The sequence below is a fragment of the Leptonychotes weddellii genome, chromosome 6 (genome assembly GCF_054177405.1).
Source record: "Leptonychotes weddellii isolate Sample4059 chromosome 6, ASM5417740v2, whole genome shotgun sequence".
Classification (NCBI taxonomy): Eukaryota; Metazoa; Chordata; class Mammalia; order Carnivora; family Phocidae; genus Leptonychotes; species Leptonychotes weddellii.
Genome location: NC_138374.1, coordinates 4,544,176 through 4,569,954, shown reverse-complemented (window position 1 = coordinate 4,569,954; position 25,779 = coordinate 4,544,176). Strand labels below are relative to the sequence as shown.

General features: G+C 51.7%; 1 protein-coding gene across 1 annotated transcript in view; it reads left to right on the top strand.

Moving 5' to 3' along the window:
* The window catches only part of DOCK1 (dedicator of cytokinesis 1), a 414,563-nt gene that overhangs the window by 385,949 nt on the left and 2,835 nt on the right, over positions 1-25,779 (top strand). Inside the window, exons 32-39 of the mRNA XM_081823034.1 lie at positions 2,232-2,318; positions 5,177-5,353; positions 6,355-6,438; positions 11,432-11,569; positions 17,632-17,777; positions 20,399-20,597; positions 23,151-23,304; positions 25,647-25,779. Of these exons, the coding sequence (XP_081679160.1) occupies positions 2,232-2,318; positions 5,177-5,353; positions 6,355-6,438; positions 11,432-11,569; positions 17,632-17,777; positions 20,399-20,597; positions 23,151-23,304; positions 25,647-25,779 (1,118 nt within the window). The remainder of the gene's footprint in view (positions 1-2,231; positions 2,319-5,176; positions 5,354-6,354; positions 6,439-11,431; positions 11,570-17,631; positions 17,778-20,398; positions 20,598-23,150; positions 23,305-25,646) is intronic.

Sequence of the window (25,779 nt, the reverse complement as noted above, 5' to 3'; positions counted from 1 at the left end):
CTGCCCTGCAAACGTCCTCTGGGAATCCCTAGATAGGCCCGTGTTTCCAGGACCTACTAGCCGCAAGGACCCCCAAGGAGGACCAGCAGCTCTGCTGGGGACTGCATCCCCTTGCCTATAGTCGGGAGGTGTCTGGGGGTGCAGAAGATCAAAGGTGACCTGACCCAGAGTGAAGTTTGGGGCACTTCCAGCCACAGTGCTTCTGTCCAGCCTCCCCTTGAAGCTCTCCGTTTCCTGTAATCTTCTGATCCTCAGGGCGGGGCCTGAGAGTCTCCAGTCACAGTGCTGAAGGCCCTTCCTGCCTGAGCCATCTCCTCGGTGTCTGCTGTGAGCTTGTATTCCGGGAACTGTAGTCGTTCCCACTTCCCACACTGCTTGTCTCAAAACGAAGACCCTATTTCTTGGCTAATGCCAGCATCCCAGGATACCCTACTTGGTAACTGGTCCCTGCGGTGTTGTCTGTAATAGTGTGGGAGGGGACAAGATAGCAGCGCGAAGGGGGCGGCTTTCTGAGCGGTCTCTTGTGGCAACAACATGACCGTTTATATAGCGTCTCTGGACTGTGGGATTTATAGGCAGTTCTTGAATTTCCCTCACACATCTCGCATCCGGCAGCTGTGTATATTCTCATATCATAAAGAAAGAGACGCAAGGAGGTCAAGCAAATTGCCAACGGGGTTGCAGCCATTTGGGGCAGAGCTAAGAATAACCGAGACCCCTGACGTTTGGGGCTGCACTAAGCCTCGGAGGCTGTGCTTCTTCTAAATGGCCCTGAAATCCCCTAATGGCCCCGTTAGGCCCTCGCACTTGGATGAGGCTTTCAGAAGCCACGGGATTTAGTCCTTCACATGCCTGACAAAGCCTAAAGCTTCCAGATAAGCGTGGGGCTTTTTGCAGCAATGGGAAGCTGGGCTCGGCCCTGTTGCAGGTGGCCTGGCCCTGCAGACGGGACGCTGCGGGGGCTGCCCGGCCAGCCTGAGCACTCAGCGTGGTCGCTGAGCAAGGGGTGAAGCCCTGGGGCCCAGGAGCAGCTGAGGAGGAAGGAGACAGAGAGATAGCGCCTGAGTCAGCCGGCGTTGGTTGTCCAGAAAGCCCTCGGTGGAGCCCAGGGCCCCTGCTCGGGCCGTGTTGGCCTCTGGGGAGACCCGGCAGGTGCGGTCCCAGTGCTCTGAAAGGGTACACTGCTGTTTTCTCTGGCAAGCCCCTGGGGGAGCCTCCTCCTGGGGCAAAAAGCTCTAGCTGGGGAGACAGGAGGCGTTGGCCGGGTCCCCTTCCTTCTCCCCTCCGGAGCCTCAAGGTGGGGGATGGATGCTTCTCTAAGATCCAGTGCGGCTCCCTGGAATTGCTGACAGTCCACTGTGCCCGGACCACTCCCAACACACCTGCACGGCCCAGTATGACCCGGGACAGGGAGAGGGTGGCCGGAAGCTGACACTGGGCAGGAACAGGTGGGCAAAGAGTCCCCGCTTGTTAGCTCGCCACAGGCTTCCGCACAGCCTGAGGGCGCAGAGGGGTGACGCTCATTGGCTTGAAGCAGTTTCCCGCCACACATAGTGTTCTGTTCTATGAAGAATATGGATTATAAAATGGTATTTTATTGAAAATATGCATCTACATGCTTTTTAATGCTTAGTAAGAAGTCTTGAACAACAGATACTGAAATGTTTAAGTTACCATCTCTGGGTGGTGGGTGATTTTTCCACATCGTTATTTTCTAATGGGAATAGAGATCAGTTGTGCAAGAAACAAATTGAAGCCTAAAATACTGACTGATCCGTATCAAAATGTGAGCGGTCACTTACAGGAAACCCGGTTTTCCTTAATGCCTTTCCACCTTTGGGTTTCTGTTGAACCCAAAGTCAGGCCAACAAAGAACTCCTTGGAGCCTCTTCAAAAATCTTTTTGCTCAGAGGGAACTTCCCTGGTTTTGACGTATGGAATTCTCCCTGACTCTCCTGTTGTATTTTCTTTGCCACATGCCAGGGAGGCTGGCACCATTGGCCAGCAAAAGCAGGGGACACTGCTGTGTCTCGTGTGACCGTCTGACTCACAGGCAGAGCACGGCATGCAAGGCACGGCACACAAAAGGGCCGCATGCAACTCCTCCCAGGGAGACCCGTCCTCCTGGAGGACCCACCTCACAGAGAGTGGCCAGTCCCCATTAGGGCAGAAGCTGTCCACCTGCTGACATCCTTCTCCCGACGAGTACCATGTGTGTGTTCCCTTTGCAGAACATGTGGATCGAGAGAACCATATACACCACGGCGTACAAATTACCTGGAATTTTAAGGTGGTTTGAGGTCAAATCTGTTTTCATGGTAAGGATCCCCCCTCCCCCCCCCCCCGCAGAAGGCATTGTGTTTTCCCCTCTGTTACAGGGTGCGGCGCGCACACTGGGACCCCAGGTCAGACAAGACTTAACCCATCATCACCCTGCGTGTTCCCTGGGGCATCAACTCTCCCGGTCCACGAATATTGTCGTAGAAATGCTGTGTAATCACAACCAGAGCTGGCTGACAAGAAAACCAGAATTAAGATTTCCTTTCTTCTCACAAAATATTTAAATCTAGTCATCGCTGTGCTGTTTTGAAAGCTCTTTCTGTTAACTAAATGAAAAGTTTAAGACAAGTTCCAATTTACATACACTTTTTAAGATCTTTCTTCCTGATGCTTTTATTGCCATTTACATGACAAACAACTTGATTAATAGTACTTGCTCATTTCAAGTAAAAATAGCTTGAGAATATACCCTTCACTGGCACTTTTTTAAAGAAATAATGACTCGCATCTCATTAGCTAAACTTTGCTTTGCCTCAGTGGTGAGCTATGGGACAGTTTCATCTATGTGAACCGGAGTTGGGCGGCAGATTCTTACTGAATACACAGAAGTATCAGGGAGTGGTATAAAGAGATCTGATTGAAATATGTATGTTGATTCGTGTGTCTCAATGCCTTTTGTGTTCAGCCAGCAGGATCTTATCCAGAGGGGTGGTGCCTCCCATTTAGTTTACAGTGAGTCCCCTTGGAAACTCCTGATTTGGTTCCCGAACCTGCCTGGAACCTCTCTTCCCAGCCCTGTTTCCTCTCTTGTCTGTCATCCATGCCCATCTGAGCTCAGGGCCACATCTGCTCCCCACATCCCAGTGCCCCCTCCTGCTTCTCTGAAGCCCTGGGTCTCTGTGCCTGTCCCTGCCTTGGGCGCTTGCGTTCTCTGCTCTGGGAGCGCCCGCTCCATGCCCCCCTAGCACCCAGGCAGCCCCGATGGATGGAGGGCTCAGAAAGTACGTGGCAGGTGGCAGAAATGCAAGCCTTTGCTGGCACCATTTAGAGCTGGTGATGGATGTACGTGTGTGAGAGGGTGGAGTGGGGGGACTTCGAGTAAACAGGCACTAATCTTCCTAATGAGCCTCTGCCCAAAGCCCTCAGTAATCCGGGATTTCGTGAGCCAGCCAGATTTCGAGAGGAAGGAGCTTAAGAGCTCAGAGGTGGAGAGGGGTGAGCCCTGACTTTCTGTGAAGATGTGGTTCTGCCATCGGCACTGTTTGCCATTTGTAACAAACTAAGGGGCTGGAAGCTGAATAATCCCAGAGCGCGTAACCAAGGGCTGCTCTCGACACCCCTCCCCTTGTGTGCGCCTCCCGGGACAGGCCCCCGTGGGATGCCCCGGGGTGGCAGCCAGCCCTCTTGTTGGATAAAAAGAGGAAACTCTCCTTTCTTGAGGCAGATGGGATCAGCAGCAGGGAGTTAGCAGTCAGTTAAAACAGAATACTGCCCTGGAGTGTGGATTTGGTGTAGGTGTGTCCCTGGGATGCTGCGCTCCAGGCTCTGGGCCCGCCAGGGACCTCGTGGGACCACGTGGGAGCAGCAATCCTGCAGTACACGCTGATCGGGCGCGGGGCCAGCCAGGGGCCGGGCGGAGCAGGTGGCTTCCCCCACAGTGACTCCAAGCGTCGCTCTAGAACCTGGGGCCAGCCGTGAGCAGAGTTGTCTGTTCTCGAGTCTCTGCTCCCCCTGCTCCCCTTTGCCCGGCAGACAAACCCCAGAAGCTGCAGCAGGACAAAAGCAGGCTGCTCTGCTTTGTCCCTTGCTACAGACACCCTGGGGTTCCCAAGCATGGGTAGGGACCCCTGCCACCTCCTTTGGGAGGACGGAAAGGATCGTGTGTTGAGATGACCCCTGGACGTGGCTTTGTGGCCCAGCCCAGCATCTATCAGAGTGAGGCCTGGTGGGAAGGGGTTGCTGTTGTTTTAAACCTGGCCATGTTTTCGTGGCACCTTAGGGCTGAGCCAGAGAGGCGTGCCCAGCTGGGCCTTGCAGGGAGCTTTGGGGCCCCAGAGAAAGGAGGGCAGTTGCAGGATGGGTGGTGGTGCCCTGCCTCCTGCACGGGGTCCGGCTGACCAGTGGCAGCCCTTCCGATGAGGCCTGGGAGGTCCATTGGCAGCGGTGACGTGCTCTCCCTGGGTGGTGGAGCTCTTCCTTCATGAGAGAGAGTGTGGTCTCATGTGGGGAGGAGGGCCTTTCCCTGACCAAGCAGGTACAGCAGTCTTACAAAGTGCCTGGGCCTCCAGCCTCAGGGACAGGGATGGATTGCTCCTTAAAATCTTGCCCATTTTTTTTTTTTTTTTTAGATTTTATTTATTTATTTGATCAGAGAGAGCCAGAGAGCACAAGTGGGGTGGGGGTGGGGGGAATGGCAGAGGGAGAGGGAGAAGCAGGCTCTCCGCTGAGCAGGGAACCCGATGCGGGACTGGATCCCAGGATCTCGGGGTCCTCACCTGAGCCGAAGGCAAACGCTTAACCAACTGAGCCGCGCAGGCGTCCAAAATCTTACCCAGTTTAAAAGAAGCAGACCACATGTGTATGCATGCACACACACACACACACACCTCTCAGAGACAGACAGCCTTGCGTTACCCCTTTGGAATTTGCATGTGAGGGCCACACCTATTGGAAATGCACAATGATACTAAAATACCCAGCTGCTCTTGTTTGGGAGATAAGAAACACCCCCGAAAACCCCCCTGGGAAGAAAGGTGCACTGGAGGAATAGGAAGCCTGGCCCCCCTTGGAAATGCTTCTCTTCTGGCAAGGTCCCACGGGCCAGACAATGAACAGAGGACCCAGGTGCATGGACGCAGCAGATGGCCTGGAGTCACATCTCCTTCCTTCCCCGCAGGTGGAGATCAGTCCCCTGGAGAACGCCATCGAGACCATGCAGCTGACCAACGACAAGATGCACAGCATGGTACGGCAGCACCTGGATGACCCCAGCCTCCCCATCAACCCCCTCTCTATGCTCCTGAATGGCATCGTGGACCCTGCCGTCATGGGAGGCTTCGCGAATTATGAGAAGGCACGTGACATGCCTGTGGTACCGCCCTGTCCTGGGACAGACTGTCTCCAGACATGTATCTTCCAGCCCAGAAACTACGCTGGTCTCACTGGCCGATCTCAGCCGGGACTGAGCCAAGGCTGGGACCGCCTAGAGGTGGCTCCTGCCGGCTGCGGAAGGTCAAGGCCCGACCCCAGGCATGGCTCCCCTGGGCATCGTCCCTGCAGGTTGGGCTGACGGAGCTCTGTGGCGCTGCCCTCAGGTGGCTCTCAAGAGTCCTGGGATCATGAAAGGCCAAGAGATACAGTTGTAGTGAAAGACAAAAGAATTAGAACATTTGGGATAGGTAGGCATGGTGGGTACGGGGAGCAGGCCAGCTGGTCTCCCCGGAAAATCTCTTAGTGGGAAGGGGCAGAAGTGGAAGGACGTGGGTGTGGTCTAGACCAGGGGTCTGCGCTACGGTCTGCTCTCTGTTTTTGATACCAAGTTTGGAACTCGGCCGCGACCATTATTACTTAGTGTCTGTGGCTGTTTTCCTGATAGAACAATGGCAACATTGAAGCCCTTCACAGAAAAGCTTGCTGAGCCCCTGTCCAGACAGGGTAAGAGCTGAGGTGGAGAGCAGGCCAGGAGGAGTCATTGCCCTGGACCGAGAGATAGCTCTCTGTTGTAAGCCGCCTTTAGGTGTAGGACTGGCCCGGGGTGGGGTGCAGGGTGGGAGTCAGGGCATGTGAGCCACCAGGGAGCTGCCACCCAGTGGACTGAGTCATCCAGGTCAGCTGTGGCTTTGCTGGATTCCAAGGACAGAGGTGCCGCCCTAAATGCCCCTCCTGGCTGCCCATTCACTCCATCTGTTGTGTTTGAGTTAACCAGACCTTTAGCCCTGAGTGCTGGGGAGGGTCCATCCCCTAGGGGTGGGTCTGTTTTACACATGGCTCTATCCCCGGGTCTGGTGCGCAGTCAGTGTGCAGAAATGGTGCTGGGGAAGCAGTGTACTGAGGGGCCCTTCCTGTCTCCACCAGGCCTTCTTTACAGAGCGGTACCTGCAGGAGCACCCAGAGGCCCATGAAAAGATTGAGAAGCTCAAGGACCTCATTGCGTGGCAGGTAAGTGTGTGATGGCAGCCTTGCAGGCCTGGAGCGGGGAGGCTAGACCCACATCCGAGGCTAGACCCGCGTCCGCCTGGGCCATCTCAGCATGCATGCCGGCCGGCACGGGGGCCTGGGACATCCGCCACAGTGCATGTAGCCACGGGTGTCCCCAGATGAACCACCCCCACTGCCGTGATTAACTCAGCTCCTTGGCTGTGGTCATGAAGTTGCACACACAGGATGTCCTCTCTTGCCAATGAGCCCGGTCTGTCTCTGCCGGCAGATCTCTGTCTGGTATTGACAATATCAGAGGCAAGGTGAGAACTGTGATGTCTTCGAGAGCCTGGCTCTAGCCTGTCGTGGGAAAGGCGCTCATGTCAGTGCCATCCGTGTGGGAGGCGCTGGTGGGCCACGGCAGAGCGCCCCGTCCCCCCACGTTCTCCGTGGTGGTGGCCAGGGTTGGGGGCATCCACATCTGTGTTTTCCCAGCTGTAATTCTGTGTATTATGGTGTGTCTATAGTCGTGCTCGTGAGGCCGCTGAGTCTTCCCTTAGAGGGACGTGCTGTTAGAAGGACATGGTCCGGAGGGCGTCTGGTGTCCAGTTGGAAGTGACTTGTTTAGTTCACATGGTCTGCGTCTTAGAGCCTCTGTGAGCCTGGTGGTGGAGGGGACATCAAGACCTGGTTCTCCTGGAGAACCAGGAGCCTAACCTGCTCAGTCCTGAGGACAGCTCACTGTTTTGGGCTTTGTTTTCTCGTGTGGGAGGGGAGGAGGGTGCTGTCTGATCTAATCCCCACACAGAGAGCTGAGGGAGGTGGAGGCCGGGGTCACCCTGTGCCTGGCGGTAGTGTACCCCAGGCCATTCCGCTGAGCCAGGGGGTCCCAGGCTGCCACTGGGGCCCTGACGTAGGTGAGGCTGTTCCTCTGAAGAGACACTTTGACCCTGGCCTTCCCAGAGCCTCACCCCAGTGGCTTCTCCATTATCAACAGCACGTTGACCAGTGTGACCTGGTAGGGTGGAGTGGGGCTGAACTTTGGTTTCAAGCCCACTTCCAATCTATGTATAGATAGACCTAACATAAAACGTAACATCTTAACCAATTTGGAGTACAGATCAGGGGCATTAAGCATGTTCACATTGTTGTGCGACCATCCCCTCCATGCATCTCCAGAACTTTCCCATCTTGCCAAAAATCTCTGCACCAACTCTCCATTCTCCCCACCCTTGGAAACCACCATTCCACCGTCTGTCTCTATGAACTTGATCGTTCCAGGTACTTCACATAAGTAGAGTCATATGGCTTTTGTGACTGGTTTATTTCACTGAGTACAGTGTCTTCAGGGTTCATCTGTGTTGTAGCCTGAGTCAGAATTTCCTTCCTTTTTGGGCTAAATAATATTCCATTGTGTGGATGGACCACACTTTGTTTGTCCATTCATCCATCTGTGGACACTTAGGTTCCTTCCACTGCTTGTCTGCGAACATGGCCGCACACGTGTCTGTTCATTTTCCTGCTTTCAGTTCTTTTGGGCGTATTCCCAGAAGTGGGATTTCTGGATCCAACGGTAATTCTATTTTTTAATCTTTTGAGGAGCCACATCCTCCACCTCCTTGTCAACACTTGTCAGTTTCTGGTTTTGTTTTGCTTTGGTTTTTTTACAATCGCCATCCTCCTGGGTGTGACTTGGCTACAAATCTCTAGACATCTGTTTGCATTAGAATTATTCTGTGATAACAAACCCTGGGGGCTGGCTCAGTGGCCAAGGACGGTTCTCCGCATGGAATGTAAGCCTCATGTAGACCGTCTCCCTCTGTTTCCAAAAAGAGAGAGAGTTTAAAAGTCTGAATGATTCCATTTTAGATGTAGAAACCAAAGGGTACAAAATTCCAACTCCATTGAAGGCTATAAAATCATTGCCACACAAAAACTAGTTTGGTCTGCAAAAGTTGTATTGATTTTTTTTTTTCTTGTAAGCTTTTACAGCAAATTGGATTTTAAGAGTTTCAAGTCCTACAGAGGAAAATAATTTGTTCCCCAGAGAGAACTTTATGTCAGCGCTATGTCCATCACCCCTAATAACTATATTAAAGGATGAATTTTAAAGCAGCTCACAGGAAAGCTGAAAGAATCCATTTTCTAGCAACTTCATTAAATCAAAGAGTGATGAAAAATACATATTCAAAACATTACCTGTGATTTCCCTTTCATTTGCAAATGTTTCCAAACCCATATTTTAGTATCAGTGATTGAGTCATATGGTCATTAAAAATAAGTTTGGGGTTATCAGGATGCTGTCTTCTGTTTTCGTTTGTTAATTTGTTTGGTTTGGTTTTTTCTGGAAACTGCATCAGGGCAGAGTGAGGTTTCCTCTGGGGAATCCCAAGGACTTGTTGGCAGAGTTTCCATCACTGATATGCAATAAGCACATTTCAATGCTGAAATCGTTTGTGAAGGCGGGTTGTTAAGTCCCAGGCAGCTCTTGGCTCTGCTCTTGCCATCCCCAAACCAGGACGGTGCTGACCTGCTCCTCCCAGCTGGGAGCCCGTGGCTGCAGTCGCATGGGGCCCCCTCTAGTTTTACAGCGGACACCAGTCAGACTGAGCTCCAGCCCCTTCCTCAAAGGCATGGCTCCATCCTTCCCCAAATGCAGCTATTTTATTGAGCATCCCCACCAATGCCCAAAAGATGAATCTGTACAGACTCCTACCACACTGCTGTGTTGTGTGCATATGTCTCTTTCGAAATGCACAGAGATAAAAGACAAAACTCACTCGTCATCCCCAGCTGATGCAGGCATGACCGTTGTCCTCGGGGTTGGTGTGCCTGGAGCGCTGAGCAGTGCCTCCTAATGTTCTGTGCTGCTGGTAGCCCATGCATTTGTGCAGGGAACCCACAGGAGCGAATTTCACATGCATCACCGCTATTCAGGAGGGTGTCTTTGGAGAGCAGGCTGCGTGCTCATTTTGAACAACCCAGGGTGTGACTTTGGAGATGTCCTCTCCCCTCTCCTTGCTCTGGGCAACTTTTAAGAAATGCAGATTCCTGGGATCTACCCCAGAGCAAATCAGGGCTCCAGGGTGGGGTTCAGGAACCTGCCTGGGAGATTCTGATGATCATCCAGGTTGGAACCCACTGAACCACAGGGTCCCCAAAGATCACTTCAGGCCTTGTTCCATGGCTCGTGTTTGTATGTTAAGCACCCAGTATGTTGGAGTGTTTACACAGAGCATCTTTTCATGCAGAGCTGTGGCTCAGCCCCAGTCAGACGTAGAACAGAGGCCAGATCCCATCCTAGAAGAAGGTTGTATCTGACAATGTCAGGGACCTGTTGAAGTGGTCAATTCTCATACCCCCTAAATTTCACCTGCCAAATTTCAGTTCACGCAGCCCCAGGGACTTAAACCAAATGGTCTTAACTTTAGTCCAGCAAGTAGCTTCTTTGAGGTCAAAGAATCTGGCCAATGAAGGCTTTTAATCAAACCAACAAAAAAAAGGAGAGACATTTAGACTGCATTTTGTATATTTGGAAAAAGGTCCATTCTAAATGCTTGCAAGATCTCAAGTGGCTGTGTCTCAACCTTGAGACAGCCCCCCCATACTGGCCTCTGTACCCAAATAGATCCAGCACGTTTACCATCCCACCAAAAGTTGTCCCCAGCCTGCCTGTGCCGTGCCCCAGGGCAGAACTCAGGAAGCAAAAGGATTAATGTGAGCATTTTCTACTGTTGAACCTGACCACACTGCGGCTAGCTCTGGGGAAGCTGCCATCTGCAAGAGTAATTCATACGGAATATTAAAACATCTCATCCATTGTGAAGGCTCACCTGCATGCACCCTGTCCTTTAGGCAGTAACTGGCCGCAAAGGGATGCCTGGCCCAAACCTTGGGGTTAGGCCCAACTGTCAGCGAAACAAGCTTTGTGCCCGTGCAGCCCGAGGGCAGGCTGGGTGGGCTGTGACATGGGAGTCCTCACTTCTTTCGTCTTTCCCTGGAGACCACAAGAGGCAACAGCTGCGTGCTCTAAATGGCAACCAAATACATTTTATGCATTGATTCATCTTGGTAAGATTTCTCGGATTTGTTCACATGAAATTCAATTGTGTACTTTTATCCTGCTTCCTAATAAATCTGCTCATTTAGGTTGGTGTTCTGTCATATTAGGAAAATCTGTTTTTAATCAGTATTTTGATTTAATTATAAATTATTAAGAGGAAGCCTCTTAGCTTGATTGCACTGAAGAATGTCTAACTCTTGGTCCAAGTGCTGGGGGAAAGCAGAAGCTGGGGAAAGAAAGCCCTCCTTGGAACCCCCTCCAGCCCCCAACAGCAGTGATGCTAGAGGGTCTCTGGGGCTGGGGAATGAAAATGTCTCCCTGCGACGCTTTTAAAGGTCAGCTCCATCTCCGCGCTTGGGAGTGAAGTGTTGGCATGGATATTTTGTGACAGCAGTGTTGGCAGAGAAATGATTACTTTTAGTTTTAAGGAAGAATAAATTTGGTTTTCCTTTCCAAATAAGAAGATCCTTCAGGACTATAGATCACACGTAATTAGATTTTTAAGTTTTAGAATAGGGTTCTCAATTGCCTAGAGAGGCAATATTCTGGGCTAAAAAAGAAAAAAAAAATCTTTGCACTGTGACACGACCCTTTGCTAATAGATCAAGTTACAGCTAAACAGATTCAAACTGCAGTTCTTCCCCAATTCACGAGGAAAGCACAGATGAGTCTATTCTAGGATTGGTCGGCCAATGGGAGTCAGGCAAGTTACTGAGTGGCCGTCGTGCGCTGAGCACTGCACGAGACACGTCCAATTTAAAACACAAATGATTGTAATTTGAACATTTTGGTCGTTGGGGGTCATGTGCCTGCTGATGACTTTGATTCACGGTTTGATTTGGAAACAAAGCAGTTGGATTTTGCACACAGTGCCACTTTCTGCCTGGTGTGCGTGGCTCTCTCTAGACCATTAACCAGGAAATAAGGAGTGTTGACTGCTATGTTTTTCAGATTCCGTTTTTGGCTGAAGGGATCAGGATTCATGGAGACAAAGTCACAGAAGCACTGAGGCCATTTCATGAGAGAATGGAAGCCTGTTTCAAACAGCTAAAGGAAAAAGTGGAAAAGCAATATGGTGTCCGAACCATGGTAAGTGGGTAGCCTTGCAGAAGGGGAGATGGGTGTCTTTGCGTTCAATTGTCCAACTGTGACAGGCTCACAGGCAGGGTGAGTAAGATGTATGTGTGACGCCTACTGGGGAAGTGGGATTTGAAGGACCTCGGCCCCCTCGGAAGTCCATCGTCAGTAAGCCAGCAAGCTCCTTTCAATAATTGGAAGTGTCAGGGTGAGTAAGCGTTCATGAGTTTGCTTGATCACCAAACGCCCTGCTCACCTGCTGTGAACACAGTCTATCCTTAATGTGGTGGGGCAACAGAAAAACCACCCAGAGGCCCATGGGACTCAACTTCGGCTGGCCGTAGAGGCCACACCTCCAGCCATACACCACATACAGAGGGTTAGGTAACACACAGGGCACCAGAACTCATGATGTCCTAAGGCAGAGCTAGAGCCTAAGTCCAGTCCAAAGTCAAAGTCATTGGAGAGAGTCGCTATGGTTTACTGAGATCTGAAATTGTTAGCAAAGACTTACGTCTTAAAGGAGTGGTCATTGGTCTGGGCCAAGAAAGGTAAGCTGGAGACAGTCGGGGAGGAGGTGGGGAGGAAGGGTTCACCCAGCAAAGGCTGGGAGGCCGGAATTTGAATGGCAGGCCGGAGGCCGTGCAGACGTAGACATGTCTTGGAAAGAAGAGAAATCATAGGAAAAGCCGAAAAGGTGCCCAGCCTCCAAGAGCCTGGATTGGCGCGGTGTGGGCAGGAGGCTTTGCTCTGGATGAAGGGCAGAACTGGGCTTTTGCCAAGAGTTTGTGGAAGTTTCTGAGTGGGGGCTGGGATCAAGATCGTGATAAAAGTGTGGCTTGCGATATGTAATGAGGCAAAGTATCTGGCAGTGTGAGCCCTGTGGTCTCTGGGAGCCTTGGTGGTTCCTAACTTTGACTGTCCCTGGACTCTGGAAATGTCAGACACAGCAGATGACTCAAGGCCCCCTTTCCCTGTTGTTTGGAGGGAGCAACAGTGTGACAGAAAGAGGCAGTGAGGCTTCTGATCTAGAATCCCAGCCCTTGGCATGAAGGGGGTGAGGGCGCACAAGGTTTCCACCTTCCTGCAAACCAAAGGCGTGCCGTAGAAGGTACTCTGCTTCTCACATCGCACGACACTTTTCTGTCCTTCCTGAAGAACCAGGTGTCCAGTGTAGGGCACCATTTTGGGTCCTTTTTCGGCCCAATTCCATCTGTCTGCCATTCTCTACAGTTCTCTGTTGCTCTTGCTGTTGAACTCACTTCTTTTTTTTCACACATTTAGCTCCCTTAGCAAACACTAATTTAGTGCTTACCATATGCCAGGGACCTTTCCAAGTGTTTTGCAAATATGAACTGGCTTCTCCACTTAACACTACGAAGGAGGCACTGTGGTCATCCTCATTGTACAGATGGGGAAAAGGGGATGCAAGGTCACTCCGGCCACTGATGGAGTTTGAAGCCCACCGGTCTGATTTGGAACTTTGATTCACGGTTTGATTTGGAAACAAAGCAGTTGGATTTTGCTGGAGGGGGTTCCAAGGAGCGCTTGGTGATCAGGAAGCAAAAGGATTAATGTGAGCATTTTCTACTGTTGAACCTGACCACACTGCGGCTAGCTCTGGGGAAGGGGAAAAGGGGATGCAAGGTCACGCCGGCCAGTGATGGAGTTTGAAGCCCACCGGTCTGCCTCCCAGTCTGTGCTTTTAGCCACTACCCTTAGTTTACACAGCAGAGCTTCTCCTTCTCTTGTAAGAGACTGAGAGTCCCCCCGGAAAGGGGCTCCTTTGGCTCTGATTCCACTCCATGCTGACCCAGCCTGCCCACCCTTGCCCGCTGTGGCCGGACTCTGGTGCAGTAATGCATCCCCAGCAGGTGTGAACCTGACAAAGCCAAGAGAACGCAACCTCTGGGCTCTGGTCTGAAAACTCAGCGCGTGGGGACCCAGGGCGGCCAACCCAGCGGGAGCTGCTCGCGGGGACCAGGCTTGGGGACCAGGGTGCCCTCCTGCCGGCTACACTGGAGGACCCCTCGTGCCGGGCAGAACCCTTGAGGAGTGCTTGATCGCTTCGGGGCTTGCAACTCATTGCAGTCAGAGTCGAGTGGCAAGAATTTCAGGGTGCGTCGTCATGAGTCTCTTCCCAAGACTTACACCACTCTTAAGTCTTTCTAAGAAACAAACACGTGTGAGATCTTAAGAGTTTTTGTACTGAAAAGTTAAAGGCTTCCTCTTTTACCGCTCACATAACTTGTATTTCAAAATGACAGAAACCTGTCTGGCTCACCACACATCCTTCCTATTCCATTCTCTGCTGGGGTTCATTACGTCTGTGCGGGCTTGCTGCTGGGCCCAGGGGAGAAGGAAAGCCAGGGCAGGAGGCAGGCCTGTTGCGTAGGGGGCGGGGGTGTCCCCCTCCTCCAGGACAGGTTTCCCCTGTTCCGACGCAGCCATCCTTGGCCAGAGATGAGCGGTGTCCACCACATCCTGAGACACGTCATGCCCACCAAACTGCCCACCTCTCTCTAGGGGCAGCCTGGGCAGCACCGCACCCAAGCCCAGCTAGGGGCTGGTCAGGCTTATTGGGATCGAGGAATAGAATCAAGGGTGCATTTCCTCCCCTTGGATGCTTTCTTTGCTGGAGCTGCCTTCCTGAGTCCTCCATCCTGGGACCCGAGCGGCAGGCTCTGCAGCTTGCCTCCCTTGAGCAGACAGAGAGACAGGCAGATGCCCCTGTCATGCTCTGAGAAAAGCGGCAATAAAAAGCAGTCTGGTATGAGCCTTTCCTGTCTTATCTACTCTGAAAACTTGCAAGCATCTCAGAATACTTGGAAAGGCAATATAGTATCATCCTGTTTGAAAAAAAAAAATGGATTTAAAAATAAAAACCCCATAGAAGAGACATAAACCATTTTGTCAATTTTTCTGATCCAGCCAAAGCCATAGATAGAAGACTTGGACACCCTCTGACTTCTTAATCCACAGGCGGCTCCTCCAGACCCCTGCTCCCTCCCCACTGGCCCTCACCTTGCCTATGCTGGGGCTCTAGGGGGCCGCCGCTCCCAGGACAAAAGCTCACAGCCCCACTTCTCCAGATGCATAGGGAGTGAGGAGTGCAGACGCCAGGGTCCCTGAGGAGGGGGCCACGAGCACCTGCTGTGTCTTCCAGAAAAGAAATGTACCTGCTTCTCACCCTACCCCATAAAACACTGGTCGCTGCAATTAAATTCAGCCCTGCTCACCCCACCCCTGATACACAGGCAGTAGGCACGTATGGGGGTCAAGGGGAGGCATTTGGGCTCAGCTGGAAGACAAGGACACCAAACCTGTCAGAGCTTTTGAGCAGGGCAGGGCTCGCTTCTGGTAAGAGAGCCAAAATGAGTGTTTGCTTCAAGCCATAATAATGACAACAGCAAGGACGATGGGAGCTACCTTCAGAGTATGCCAAGGCCAGTGGGCTCCAGCTGCCCATTTCATCCTCACACCAGCCTCTCGAGGTGGGTTGATTATTCCCGGCGTGCTCTGGAGGAAGCTGAGGCTCAGAGTGGTTCCACGTGTGATGCGAGGTCCCATCGTCGGTACCAGAGCCAAAATTCTAGCCTAGTTCTAACTGCCCCACCTCCACCCTGCCAGCCCTGGTGTTGGGACACGGGGACATCGGTTTACTCATGTTCTCCTGACGCTGGAGCTACATCTGTCATGGCTGGAAGAAATTCAAGTCGCTTCAGATGAAAAAAAAAAAAAAAGTCCCCAATTCTTCAATTTTTAGAGGCTCTGCTCACTCAAGAAGGAATTGTGAGACAAATGGCCCAGTGGGGCCCATGGCCACACCCAGTGGGTGACCTTCAAGTGTGGGACCCAGGAGTGGCTTCTGTCCCTCCTTGGCCAGAGCCCTGCTCCTGCCATCCCCCCCTTCCCCTTGTTCTTTCCAGTCCATACTGGTACATCCGCCCAAGACTCCAGTTTGCCTCTTGAGGGACATCACCAGCCCTTTGTGGTCAGAGGTAGGATGTTCAAGGGTCTTCTGGGCCTTCCAAGAGCTGGAGTGAGGTGGTTCTCGCTGGCCATCTCCGCCTCCTGGTCCGCGACTGGCTCCCTCCTCTTCCCTGCGCACTCAACGCTTGCATTGCTCACATAGCTGTGAGGATCATTTCACCAGAAAACCGGAAACCGTCAGGCGAGGAGTGGGGCTCACAGCACCCGGATGTCGGACGGGTCACATTTCTTCTCCTCTGTATGCTCCGCTGCGTTTCCTTGAATGCAAGTCTCCCTGTGCCTAGAAGCGGATGGGATATGGAAGCAGCATCCTCCCGGCCACAGGAATCACCTGAGCCTGACGTCGCTGGTTTTCTGCCCTTCTGCTCTCCCCCCGCAACCCCAGTCCAGAAAGGATAGGTGGGAGTGAAGCCCGAGGCTGTTGCAGGGGAGAGGCGGGAAGGCAGCCCTGCAGGGGTGGTAGGCGGGTGCCCAGATGCCCCCCGTGAGCCGCCCTCAGAGGCTACTGCTCTGGAGGAAATGGCAGGGGATGGTGGCTGGGCTCATTCAAAGCGTGAAGAGGCTCGAATCCCACAGAGACGCCAGAGAGGAGCGGTGGCCGAGCGCGGCGGCGGCTGAGGCGGTCAGGCGGGCCTGGCGCAGCGTCGGGAACAGCGGGACACCGAACAGTCCCGGGGCGCAGCCGAGACGCGGGGGACCGGGGAGCCACGTGTCAGAGAGCCAGGCCTTGGGCTGCGTCGACATGTGTCTCAGAAAGGCTGAGAAGAGCATTCTGTAGACGTTGAGGTGCTAGATTTTGTACAGGAAACATGTCCACAATTTGGACTAGTTTGTACTTAGTTCCTTTTTAGTTTCCTGATAGGCAAACTGTGGCCCACTGCCCTTCCTGTAAACCGGGTTTTATTAGGATACGTCCCTGCTCACACGTCTCTGTATCATCTCTGGCTGTTTTCATGCTACGGTGGCCAAGCTGAGCAGGGGGACGGAAAGCCTAAGATACTTACTATCAGGCCGTCCACAGAACGAGTTTACCGACTCCTGCTTTAAACTGTGCTTTTGTTGTTGTGAACCATTTACTCCTAAAGAGATAGCAGACAGATCAAGTCATATTTCATGTGCAAAACACCTGTTGAAGACACAGGCCCACTTTTCGGATGTGGAAGTTGTGTTCGGTGTGTAATCAGCCGTGGTCCCAAGCACGTCTTCTACAGGTGACTGCCCGAGGTGCCATCTTCGCTGGTGTGGGGCTGGGAGGTGGGGAGGTCAAAGCCACCCGGAGAGGAAGTGCCCTCCATCCTCAGGATCAAGGAAGGAGCCTCTGCGGCAGCTGGTCTTCGGGCACAGGTACACTAGCATTTTCTAGGTAATTGGATATTGACATGAGCTATATTTCCGTGACTCGTGTTTGGGTGATATAAATCCTGTTTCAAAGAGAGGATGGAAGACTCCATCCAGAGACTGTTTTTCTCCAGAATGCATCTCTGGTTCACGGCCTGGCTGGGAGGAGGAGCTTGAGCAGCTCCAGCCATGGCTTCATCTGCCCCCCCGTACCAGTCACTGGCAGGGGAGCAAATCCATCTTTAACTAAGCAGAAGCAGCAGGAGCATCTTAGTTCATTCTGGAGAAATTCGGTCAGACACGTCCGTGTATTTTGGTGATCTGCATGGTTTATCGACATGCAGAGAGGTACAAAGTTCATCTAATGATCTTGCAGTTTCTTCAGTCTAGATGCTACTCAATAAATTTTCTGCTCACTACATTCTTTGTTGGCTTTGGAACAGGCTGATGCATTGTGGTGTTGGTAAAGAAAACTGCGCTTAAAATGTTAGAAAAACAGGAGGGTTAGGGTATTTTTCACAAGATCAGGTAAGATTTCAAAAAACCCCGAAATAATCATCATTTTCATCTCTAACTCTGAACAAGAATATGCACTGCTCATAAAAGTGTGGACAATTTTGGTCTAGAATCTAGGCTGCTAAGACCACTTGGTCCCAAGGGTCTGACCATGGCGGGCCAGAAATCTTTTGGCACAAGAGCATCAAACAAGCCTCTCTCTCTCTCTCTCTCTCTCTTACTGTCAGCCCTCAAGTCTGGATGACAGAAGAGGCAGCCGTCCCCGGTCCATGGTCCGATCCTTCACGATGCCGTCTTCATCCCGGCCTCTGTCGGTGGCCTCCGTGTCTTCCCTATCATCGGACAGCACCCCTTCCAGGCCAGGCTCTGATGGGTGAGTCCGGCTCAGCAGCGAGGAAGGGGTTTAGAGGGTCCTGTGAGGAGCCCCCAGGACCCTGGGTTTGTTTGATCACAACAGAGGATTTTTCTTAAAATCGAAACTGTCTTTGAAACTGAAACCCTCCAAGACTTTGCAACTCTAGTGCCCAGGATGACTTTCAGGGTCTTGTGAGTTTTTGAGAAAAAATTCTTTGGGTAAGGTTTCCATCAGATTTTAAAACCTCCAGTGAGTGTTGATTCAGTTCTGTTCTGGAAGTTCTGGAAGGAGTGTATGTAATACATTGCTTGCTGGCTGTGTGCTTGTACTTTTCATCTCCTGCTCACTACCTTGGTGTCAACGAGCACAGAACTGTCTCACACTGTCAGGCTTGAGGGCTGGTAAGGCCACCTTCTTTCTACAAGACTTCTCTGGAGACCCCGGTTTTGCTGCTGAGCACTCAACAGCACAAAGTGACCTTAGAGCGAAGCAAGAAGCTAATAGACTAGTTAATTTTGGTGGAGTTCCCACTGTGTCTCTTGCATTAACTTTGAGTGTTAAAAAATATCAGTAATTTTTTTGTGTCTTTGAGTAGCAAATATGTAAAGTTTGTTCTTATTAAATAGAAAGGAAAAATGTGTCATGCAGTTAAAACCCCAGAGACCAACTGCTAATTATTTTACTGTGGAGTTTGCACAGTGGTGTGTTTGTGCAGCCCCCTTGGGTTTCCCATCCATTGCTTTACCAAACCCACAGGCTTCCGGTCCCCGCCACACGCAGATACGCGCTTCCAGAGCGCCCCAAGGAACAGCTCAAATCTAAGCGCCCTTTGTTGCCGATGACCGGTGTGCCCAGTGGAGGATTGAAAACTAAACCCACATTTTTTTTTCTTAACAGTCATATTTATCATAGTCTGCTACTTATAAAGCCAAATCCATATGGAAATTCTCAATTTAAAGGAATTTAAATCATGTGTGCTTGTCACTTAGAGCAAGATTGCTAAAGAAATATAATTCAACTTTTCCCCAGGAAAATCCCCAAGCTAGTTATGAAAAGGTTTTTACATTTCCAAGAACGTAGGGGTGAGGGTGGAAATTGATCTAGAGGTCTTAGATAGAGGTGTGGTGTATCACACGCGTGAACACACGCCTCCTTCTCCCAGGAGGCATTGTTTAACCTTGAACTGGGAGGCATCTTTATTAGACTCCAGATTTTTGTTCATTCTAGGGTTACCACCCTTAGCTGTGTAATTAATGTGGAGAAAATGAGACTTTGGTCCCAAATGGCACAGGTTACATGCAGAATAAAAGTTCATCTTGTCAGCAGGTGCTTCTCATAATGTGAAAAATTTTAAATGTAACCTGTCTTTCTCTTGGCTCTTTGTGTACTCATTGAGATATTTATAGGTGTTCCCCCTGAGCTGAAAGTTGTCCATCGATCTTATTTTTTCTCCCTACGTTAATTGTCTCAAGTTATACAAAACCTAGAATAAAATCTTGAGGATTATTTTATTTTTATTGACTATATTCCCTATGCTGTACTTCTCATTCCTGTGCCTTATTTATTTTATAACTGGAAGTTTATAAAGTTTTTAAGATATCTTCATACCATTATCCATGTTGGCCCTCCCTCCTAACTCCTTCCTACTGCAGAGGATGTAACTCCAACCTTAGAACTGAGTCATTTCTTCTCTCTCCTGATTTGACTTACTAGGACAGAAACAGGATGGGACCCCCCACCACCACCACCGCCCCAGTCTTGTGTTAAAACAGCAAACCACAATTGCACATAGATGTGTTTGCATAGTCAGCTTTGACACGTGCCTTAGAAGCTAATCCAAGATCCACTTACTCCATAGACTAACCATTAACATGGTTTTATGCCAGCCAGTTGGTATTAGTAGACACAAGAGCGGTGGTGTCCTCCTTTCGTCTTGAGACTGGGCATGTCCAGCCCACAGGGATTAGGGCATGTGGAGACTCCCCAGTAGGTGGCAGAGTCAAAACCCGGGTCTTCCAGCTCAGTGCTCAGTGCTGAAAAACTCAGGGCCTCTCCATGTACCTATGAGCTGGAATCGGCTTGCTTCTCATGGAGTCATCCAAAAGGCTTTCAAATTGAAGCAGCCGACGTATCTGTAATCTTGAGCTGGCTGTAGGAACTTGGTCAGAATCAAGATAACAGAAATTTCTTTGCATTGGCATCTGCCTATTTCTTCTTCTTGCATTTGTGAATATTTTAGTATGAATCTCTACAAGACGAGGGCGCCCCTTTTGAAACATACCCTAAATACCATCCTCCCATCAGAAATCTGAGATAATCTTCTTTATGTCATCGTGTCCTATCCACTCAGACTTCACAACTCCCCCGTCCTCCTATGCGTGTTCTGTTTCTTTCCACTTTGTCTCTGTTTCTTTCCAGTTTGATCCTCTTCGGTCGCAAACAGTCTCTGTTACAGCTGGTTAATATGTATCTTAATTCCCCCTTGGCCTCTCTTTATAAATCATTCCTTTCCTGTAAGCCTGCGCAGTTCCCAGTCAGCACTTAAGATTCCTTGGGAACGGGCTCCCATTTATCTGCCGGGTGAGAAGCAACTGCTCTCCACTTAAGTCATGAGTGATTTAAAGAACCATTTCTTCTAGGTTTGCTCTGGAGCCTCTCCTGCCAAAGAAAATGCACTCCAGGTCCCAGGACAAGCTGGACAAGGATGACCCAGAGAAGGAGAAGAAGGACAAGAAGAAGGAAAAAAGGAACAGCAAACATCAAGAGATATTTGATAAGGAATTTAAACCCACTGACATTTCCGGGCAGCAGTCTGAGGCTGTGATTCTTTCAGAGACGGTAATTCCTCATGGAACCTTCTTCCCCACTCTGCGGTAGCTTCTGGGACCTACCTTTGCTCTGCATTTAGCCAGTGGAGCTGTCAATTGGATTTCACTGAATTTTCTATCCAACAGTCACTTTGCAAATCTGAGGTCTCCCTCGACCCTCTCCTTGTATCACCCAATGCTGTAGGGCATCCGGAGGCTCAGAGTGGAGCTTCCCTTCTCTGGAAGGTGCCTGTCTTAGCATTCATCCCCCGTCCCAAAGGGACTCAGCTGGTTCTAGGCTCTCAGCAGCAATGTAGGACTTGCTTCCAAGACACATCCTGACATCTCAGAAGATGAACAGGAACGCTTCTGTTGTCTGAAAACAGTCCTCCAGGTTGGCTGTCACCTTTGCCTCTCCCCTTCCTGACCCGAAATCTCTAAGCCCCAGGTACTCGCCGAGTTAGAATCTGCTCGGCGGGAGTCCCAAAGCCCCTCCTGCTGGGATCTGCCCGCAGCACGCAGCTCCACGTTGGCCTCCCTGCCTCATCTGCCCCACATTTACTTCTCTGCCATGTTTCAGAAGGACTTTCTGGGATTTAACCTGAACCCGAGCCGCACGCACTTGACCCCGGGACTGCCGTTTCCCGGAGCACACAGCGGTGGTGGAGGCTGAGGTCACGAAGGAGGCATGGGTAGCTTCTCGGGTGAACTTTATTCAGAAAGCGCTGTCTGTGGGCTGGAAATGAAATCAAGGAAAGGCTCTCACAGGCTGTCAGCTTCAAAGGTTAAGTCAGGCCCAGAGCCGCCTCCCCCTAGAAACGATGGGCCCTTGTCTGGACGGTGGCCAGGAACGTGTCTGCCCCGGGCAGGAGCCTCTGGCCTGTCCTGGCTGTGATTGAAGGGTTGCTTGACAAAAGGGCTCACGTGGGACCCCCTTTGAATAAGACACGTTTCTTGGCGTGTTTATATCTCAAAGCCAGAGGGTACGACTCACCCACACTGTGTGCCATTCAGACAGGCAGGCATGTGTTGCTTGGCTATCTAGAGGCAGAAGGCAGATTCGGGAGCCACGACACGGCCTTCAAGAAGGCGAATGCCCTTCTGAGGCCTTAGACACAGCTCTGACTGCAGCCTGAGTGTGGCCAGGGGCGTCAGAGCGCGGGAAGGGGACTGGCCAGGCACTGGGCCTCCTGTAGCTGGAGGAAGAGGTCTCTGATGAACCACCCAGCGTTCTCTGTCCACTACTCTGGACAGCTGGGGTGACAGTGACCTTCCTGACATAGCCGAGGTCACCGTCTCTGAAGCCCAGGAGAGAGATCATCAGAACATCAGAACTGGGTGGGGGAATTAACAGAAGCACAAGATATTTACCAGGGGCCAGACACGCCACATGTCCTTTCGTGTATTTTCCTTTAAGCTCCCTTTTAAGCTGTTAAAACCGGGGGCCTGAGGGAAGTTGAACCACGTGGCAGAGCTCACGGTTGGTTGTGTGAAAAGAGGTCGAAGGTCGGGCCAGGCACTTGGCCGTCCCACACACGTTCTGTCCCTCCCCGCCGTGGCCCTGTTGGCTCCCAGGGACACTAGCAGAGATGGGCCGAGTTCAGCCAAAGTGGGCCTGAAGTGCCCTCGGCAAGTGCACAGAAACGAACGCTGGGGACCATCCGGCTCGGAGCAGAGGACCCGGCCCCCGGTCAGCCTCTGACGACTCTCAGAATAACTGCAGCCACGGCAGCTCTGGGGACAGACCTCTGGCTGGGGGCAGACTCGCTGTTCTCGGTCCAGCCCAGCTACCTGTCTCTCCCCAGAGGGGCCTCGTCCTCCAGAGGACAGCGGTCAGCGAGGTCTGCAAGGTGTTCCCTAGGCCATCCTCCGTGTGCCCAGGATGAGCCAGGGGCCGCGGGGCAGAGCAGGTGGGCAGGTCGGGGCAGGTTTGCCCGAGAAGCAGCAGCGCCATGCCCCGGGGCAAGGCCAGCACCAACTGGTGGTCCCTGGGCCTGCCGGGCTGGCCTTAGCTTTTCGCCCTGCACCTGGCCCCCGAAGCTTCTGCTGGACAGAGGCTATACCTCTGTCCCTCTGGGGGGCTGGGCTCAGCTTCCTGCTTGATTTGGCATCATCAGCAGTCTCATGACCTTTAGCTGAGACTCAGAGCCTGGGGCGGCATGGAGGGTCCTCCAGGGGCGATTTTGCATCGCACCAGGAAAGCATCCTTCGGTTTCCTGAGTCATCAGAACGTGCCTCATGGGCTAGGACTGTCGCCAGTCCCCATGCACATTAGCCCTGTCCAGGCCTCCCCCACGGCAATACTCAGCATACCTTGGCTCACAGAGGCATCGCCCTGATCTCTGCCTGCACGTTCACCTGGAGTTCTCCCTGTGTGCATGTGTCTGTGTCCAGATCCCCCCTTTTTATAAGGACACCAGTCCTACTGGGTTAGGGCCCACCCTAATGGCCTCATCTGCAAAGGAGTGTATTTCCAGGTGAGGTCACGGTCACAGGTACTGAGGGTGAGGACTTCGACCTGTGAGTCGTGGGGGACACAGCTCAGCCATGGCAGAATCTAACTGTGCTCTTTCCTCCACCGTAGATAAGCCCCCTGCGGCCCCAGAGACCGAAGAGCCAGGTGCTCAACGTCACTGGAAGTGAACGACGTTTCTCAGTGTCCCCGTCGTCACCGTCCTCCCAGCCAGCACCCCCTCCGGTCACGCCAAGGGCCAAGCTCAGCTTCAGTTTGCAGTCGAGTGAGTGGAACATTCTCCATGTTGGAATTGGTGACATTGCTCTGTGACTTCCTCGTTGCCCTGAGGCTGTGAGGTTAGGCTCGCCTCCTCACCTTGCCCCAGATGGACTTTCCCCAAGCACCCAGCGTACAGGGAGTCCCCCTCGGGCTTTGGCAAATCGGTCTTCCCAAGTTCCCTGGTGGCGGGGGAGAGTGAGGCGTGGGAGGCGCATGGACAGCCTCCCTCTTTGTGTCATAGGATACGAACCACACAAGGGTCTTGGCCCTTCCTGCGTTCAGGAGGAACGTAAAGTGAAGAAACATTTCCAGACTGTTCTGAAGAGCTAAGCACATAACTAGTTTTTCTAGTTTTTCCCAATTTCTAGGGTTGCCGTGACTTATTACCATAAACCTGTAAAACAATAGAGATTTATTTCCTCACCTTTGTGGAGGCCAGAGGCTCAGAGAGAGACTCTGTTCCATGCATTTCTCCTAGCTTCTGGTAGCTTCTGACAATCCTCAGTGTTCCTTGGCTTATAGATGTACCCCTTCAATCTCTGCCTCTCTCTTCATGTGGTCTACCTCCTGAGTCCTCTCCTCTTCTTATAAACACACTGCAATGTCTATTGGCCTTAGGGCCCACTGTAAATCAAGGATGATTTCATCTTGAGATCCTTAACTCATTTCATCTGCAAAGAGCCTATGTTCAAATCAGGTCACAGTCTGGGGTTCTGGGTGGACATGTATTTTGGAGGGACATGATTCAACCCACTACCAGTGGCAATCAGCTTTTCCCCACTAAATCCAGGCCTGCCAGAGAGGAGAGGTCTTGGCAGGAGGAAGGTGGCAGGGAGTGCAGGCCCACCTTCCTCCTCTGGAGGACCCACCTTCCTTCCTCTGCCCTGTGCAGAGGCTCTGGAAGGCACGGACCATTGTCATTTGCACCTGGTTTCCTTCTTGCTGAAAGGGGAGCAGTGGCCATTCTGGGGCCCGTCAGGTGGGGGGTCAGCACTGTAGCCGTGGAGGACCCTAACTGAGGGGGCAGCTTCCCAGCCGCTGGGAAAGAGATGGTCTCTGGGTGTTACATCCTCACATCCTTATACTATTACCCCAGAATCTTTTTCTAAAAATATTTTATTATTTCCTCTAAATATGTTCGGGATGGTAAGAGAGTTTGGAAACGGATAGTGGTGATGGTTGCCCAACACTGTGAACGTAACCAGTGCCACTGATTTATACAATGAATTATGGTTAAAATGGCAAACTCTATGTTCTGTGTTGTTTACCACAACACAGAAAGCAGGCGAGCGAGAAGTCACGAGGGTGTTCATTCCATCGGACTCGTTTTTTTTTTAAAGATTTTATTTATTTATTTGAGAGGGAGAATGAGAGAGAGAGAGAGAGAGAGCATGAGAAGGGGGAGGGTCAGAGGGAGAAGCAGACTCCCTGCCGAGCAGGGAGCCCGATGCAGGACTCGATTCCGGGACTCCAGGATCATGACCTGAGCCGAAGGCAGTCGCTTAACCAACTGAGCCACCCAGGCGCCCGTCCATCGGACTCATTTTCTCTCGATGCCTTGGATTCACTGGCAAGCCTCCCTCAGAAACGCACAACTCCCCCAGGAAGCCTTTCCCCTAATGAAGGAGTTTTCATCCAGTGGGACCCATCAGTAAAAATGTCAATTTTCCTCTAATATAAAGGAAAAACAATTTTTTTTCCTACGAGCCTCCACGAGGGTTGAGAGAGTATCCTGTCTTAATGATTATCCTTCCATTTGAAACTGGCTGTATTTTCAGTTGGCTTTAAAAATCAATTGCACTTCCCCCTTGGCTTCTTTAAAAGTAACAACCACAGTGCCCGTGACTGCTAATAACTTCATTTCGTACCATCGTGAGTTTCCCTGTCGAGAGATTTGAAGGGTGGGTGACTGGCCGGCTCCTGCATCATTAGCTCTCGCTTCGTGCAGCCCTCCCGGTAACAGCCGCAGGACGCTGGCTAAGACTCTGAAAACACGCGGGTAGACAGTCCTTGTGACACCCCGCTGTTTAGATGCCCCCAACACACAGAGGCCTGGGAGGGGCTGGCGGGGGCCCAAGCTTGACGTGGCTATTTGTACAGTGGATTGATGCCCCCTTTAAACTCCCATTTTTAGATGTCTTTGTGGCACTTGGTATTCTCGTTCTAGAACATGCCTTTAGGCGAGGATCCGACCCTTCACCTTCTCTACCCCTCCCAGCTCGCCTCTCTTCTCAGTCGACGTGCGTTTCTGCCGCCCCCCTCCCCTGCCTCTCCCAGAGAGAAGGTGAAGCAGCCGCCTGGGCACTCAGTGGGGACATTTGATTCTCAGTTGATCCGGTTTTCCAGGTTTGGAGCTGAACGGCATGACCAGCGTGACTGGGATGGACACAGCCGAGGTCCCGCCCCCCCTGCCTCTCAAAGGCAGCATGGCAGATTATGGGAACTTGGTGGAAAACCAGGATTTGATCAGCTCGCCCAC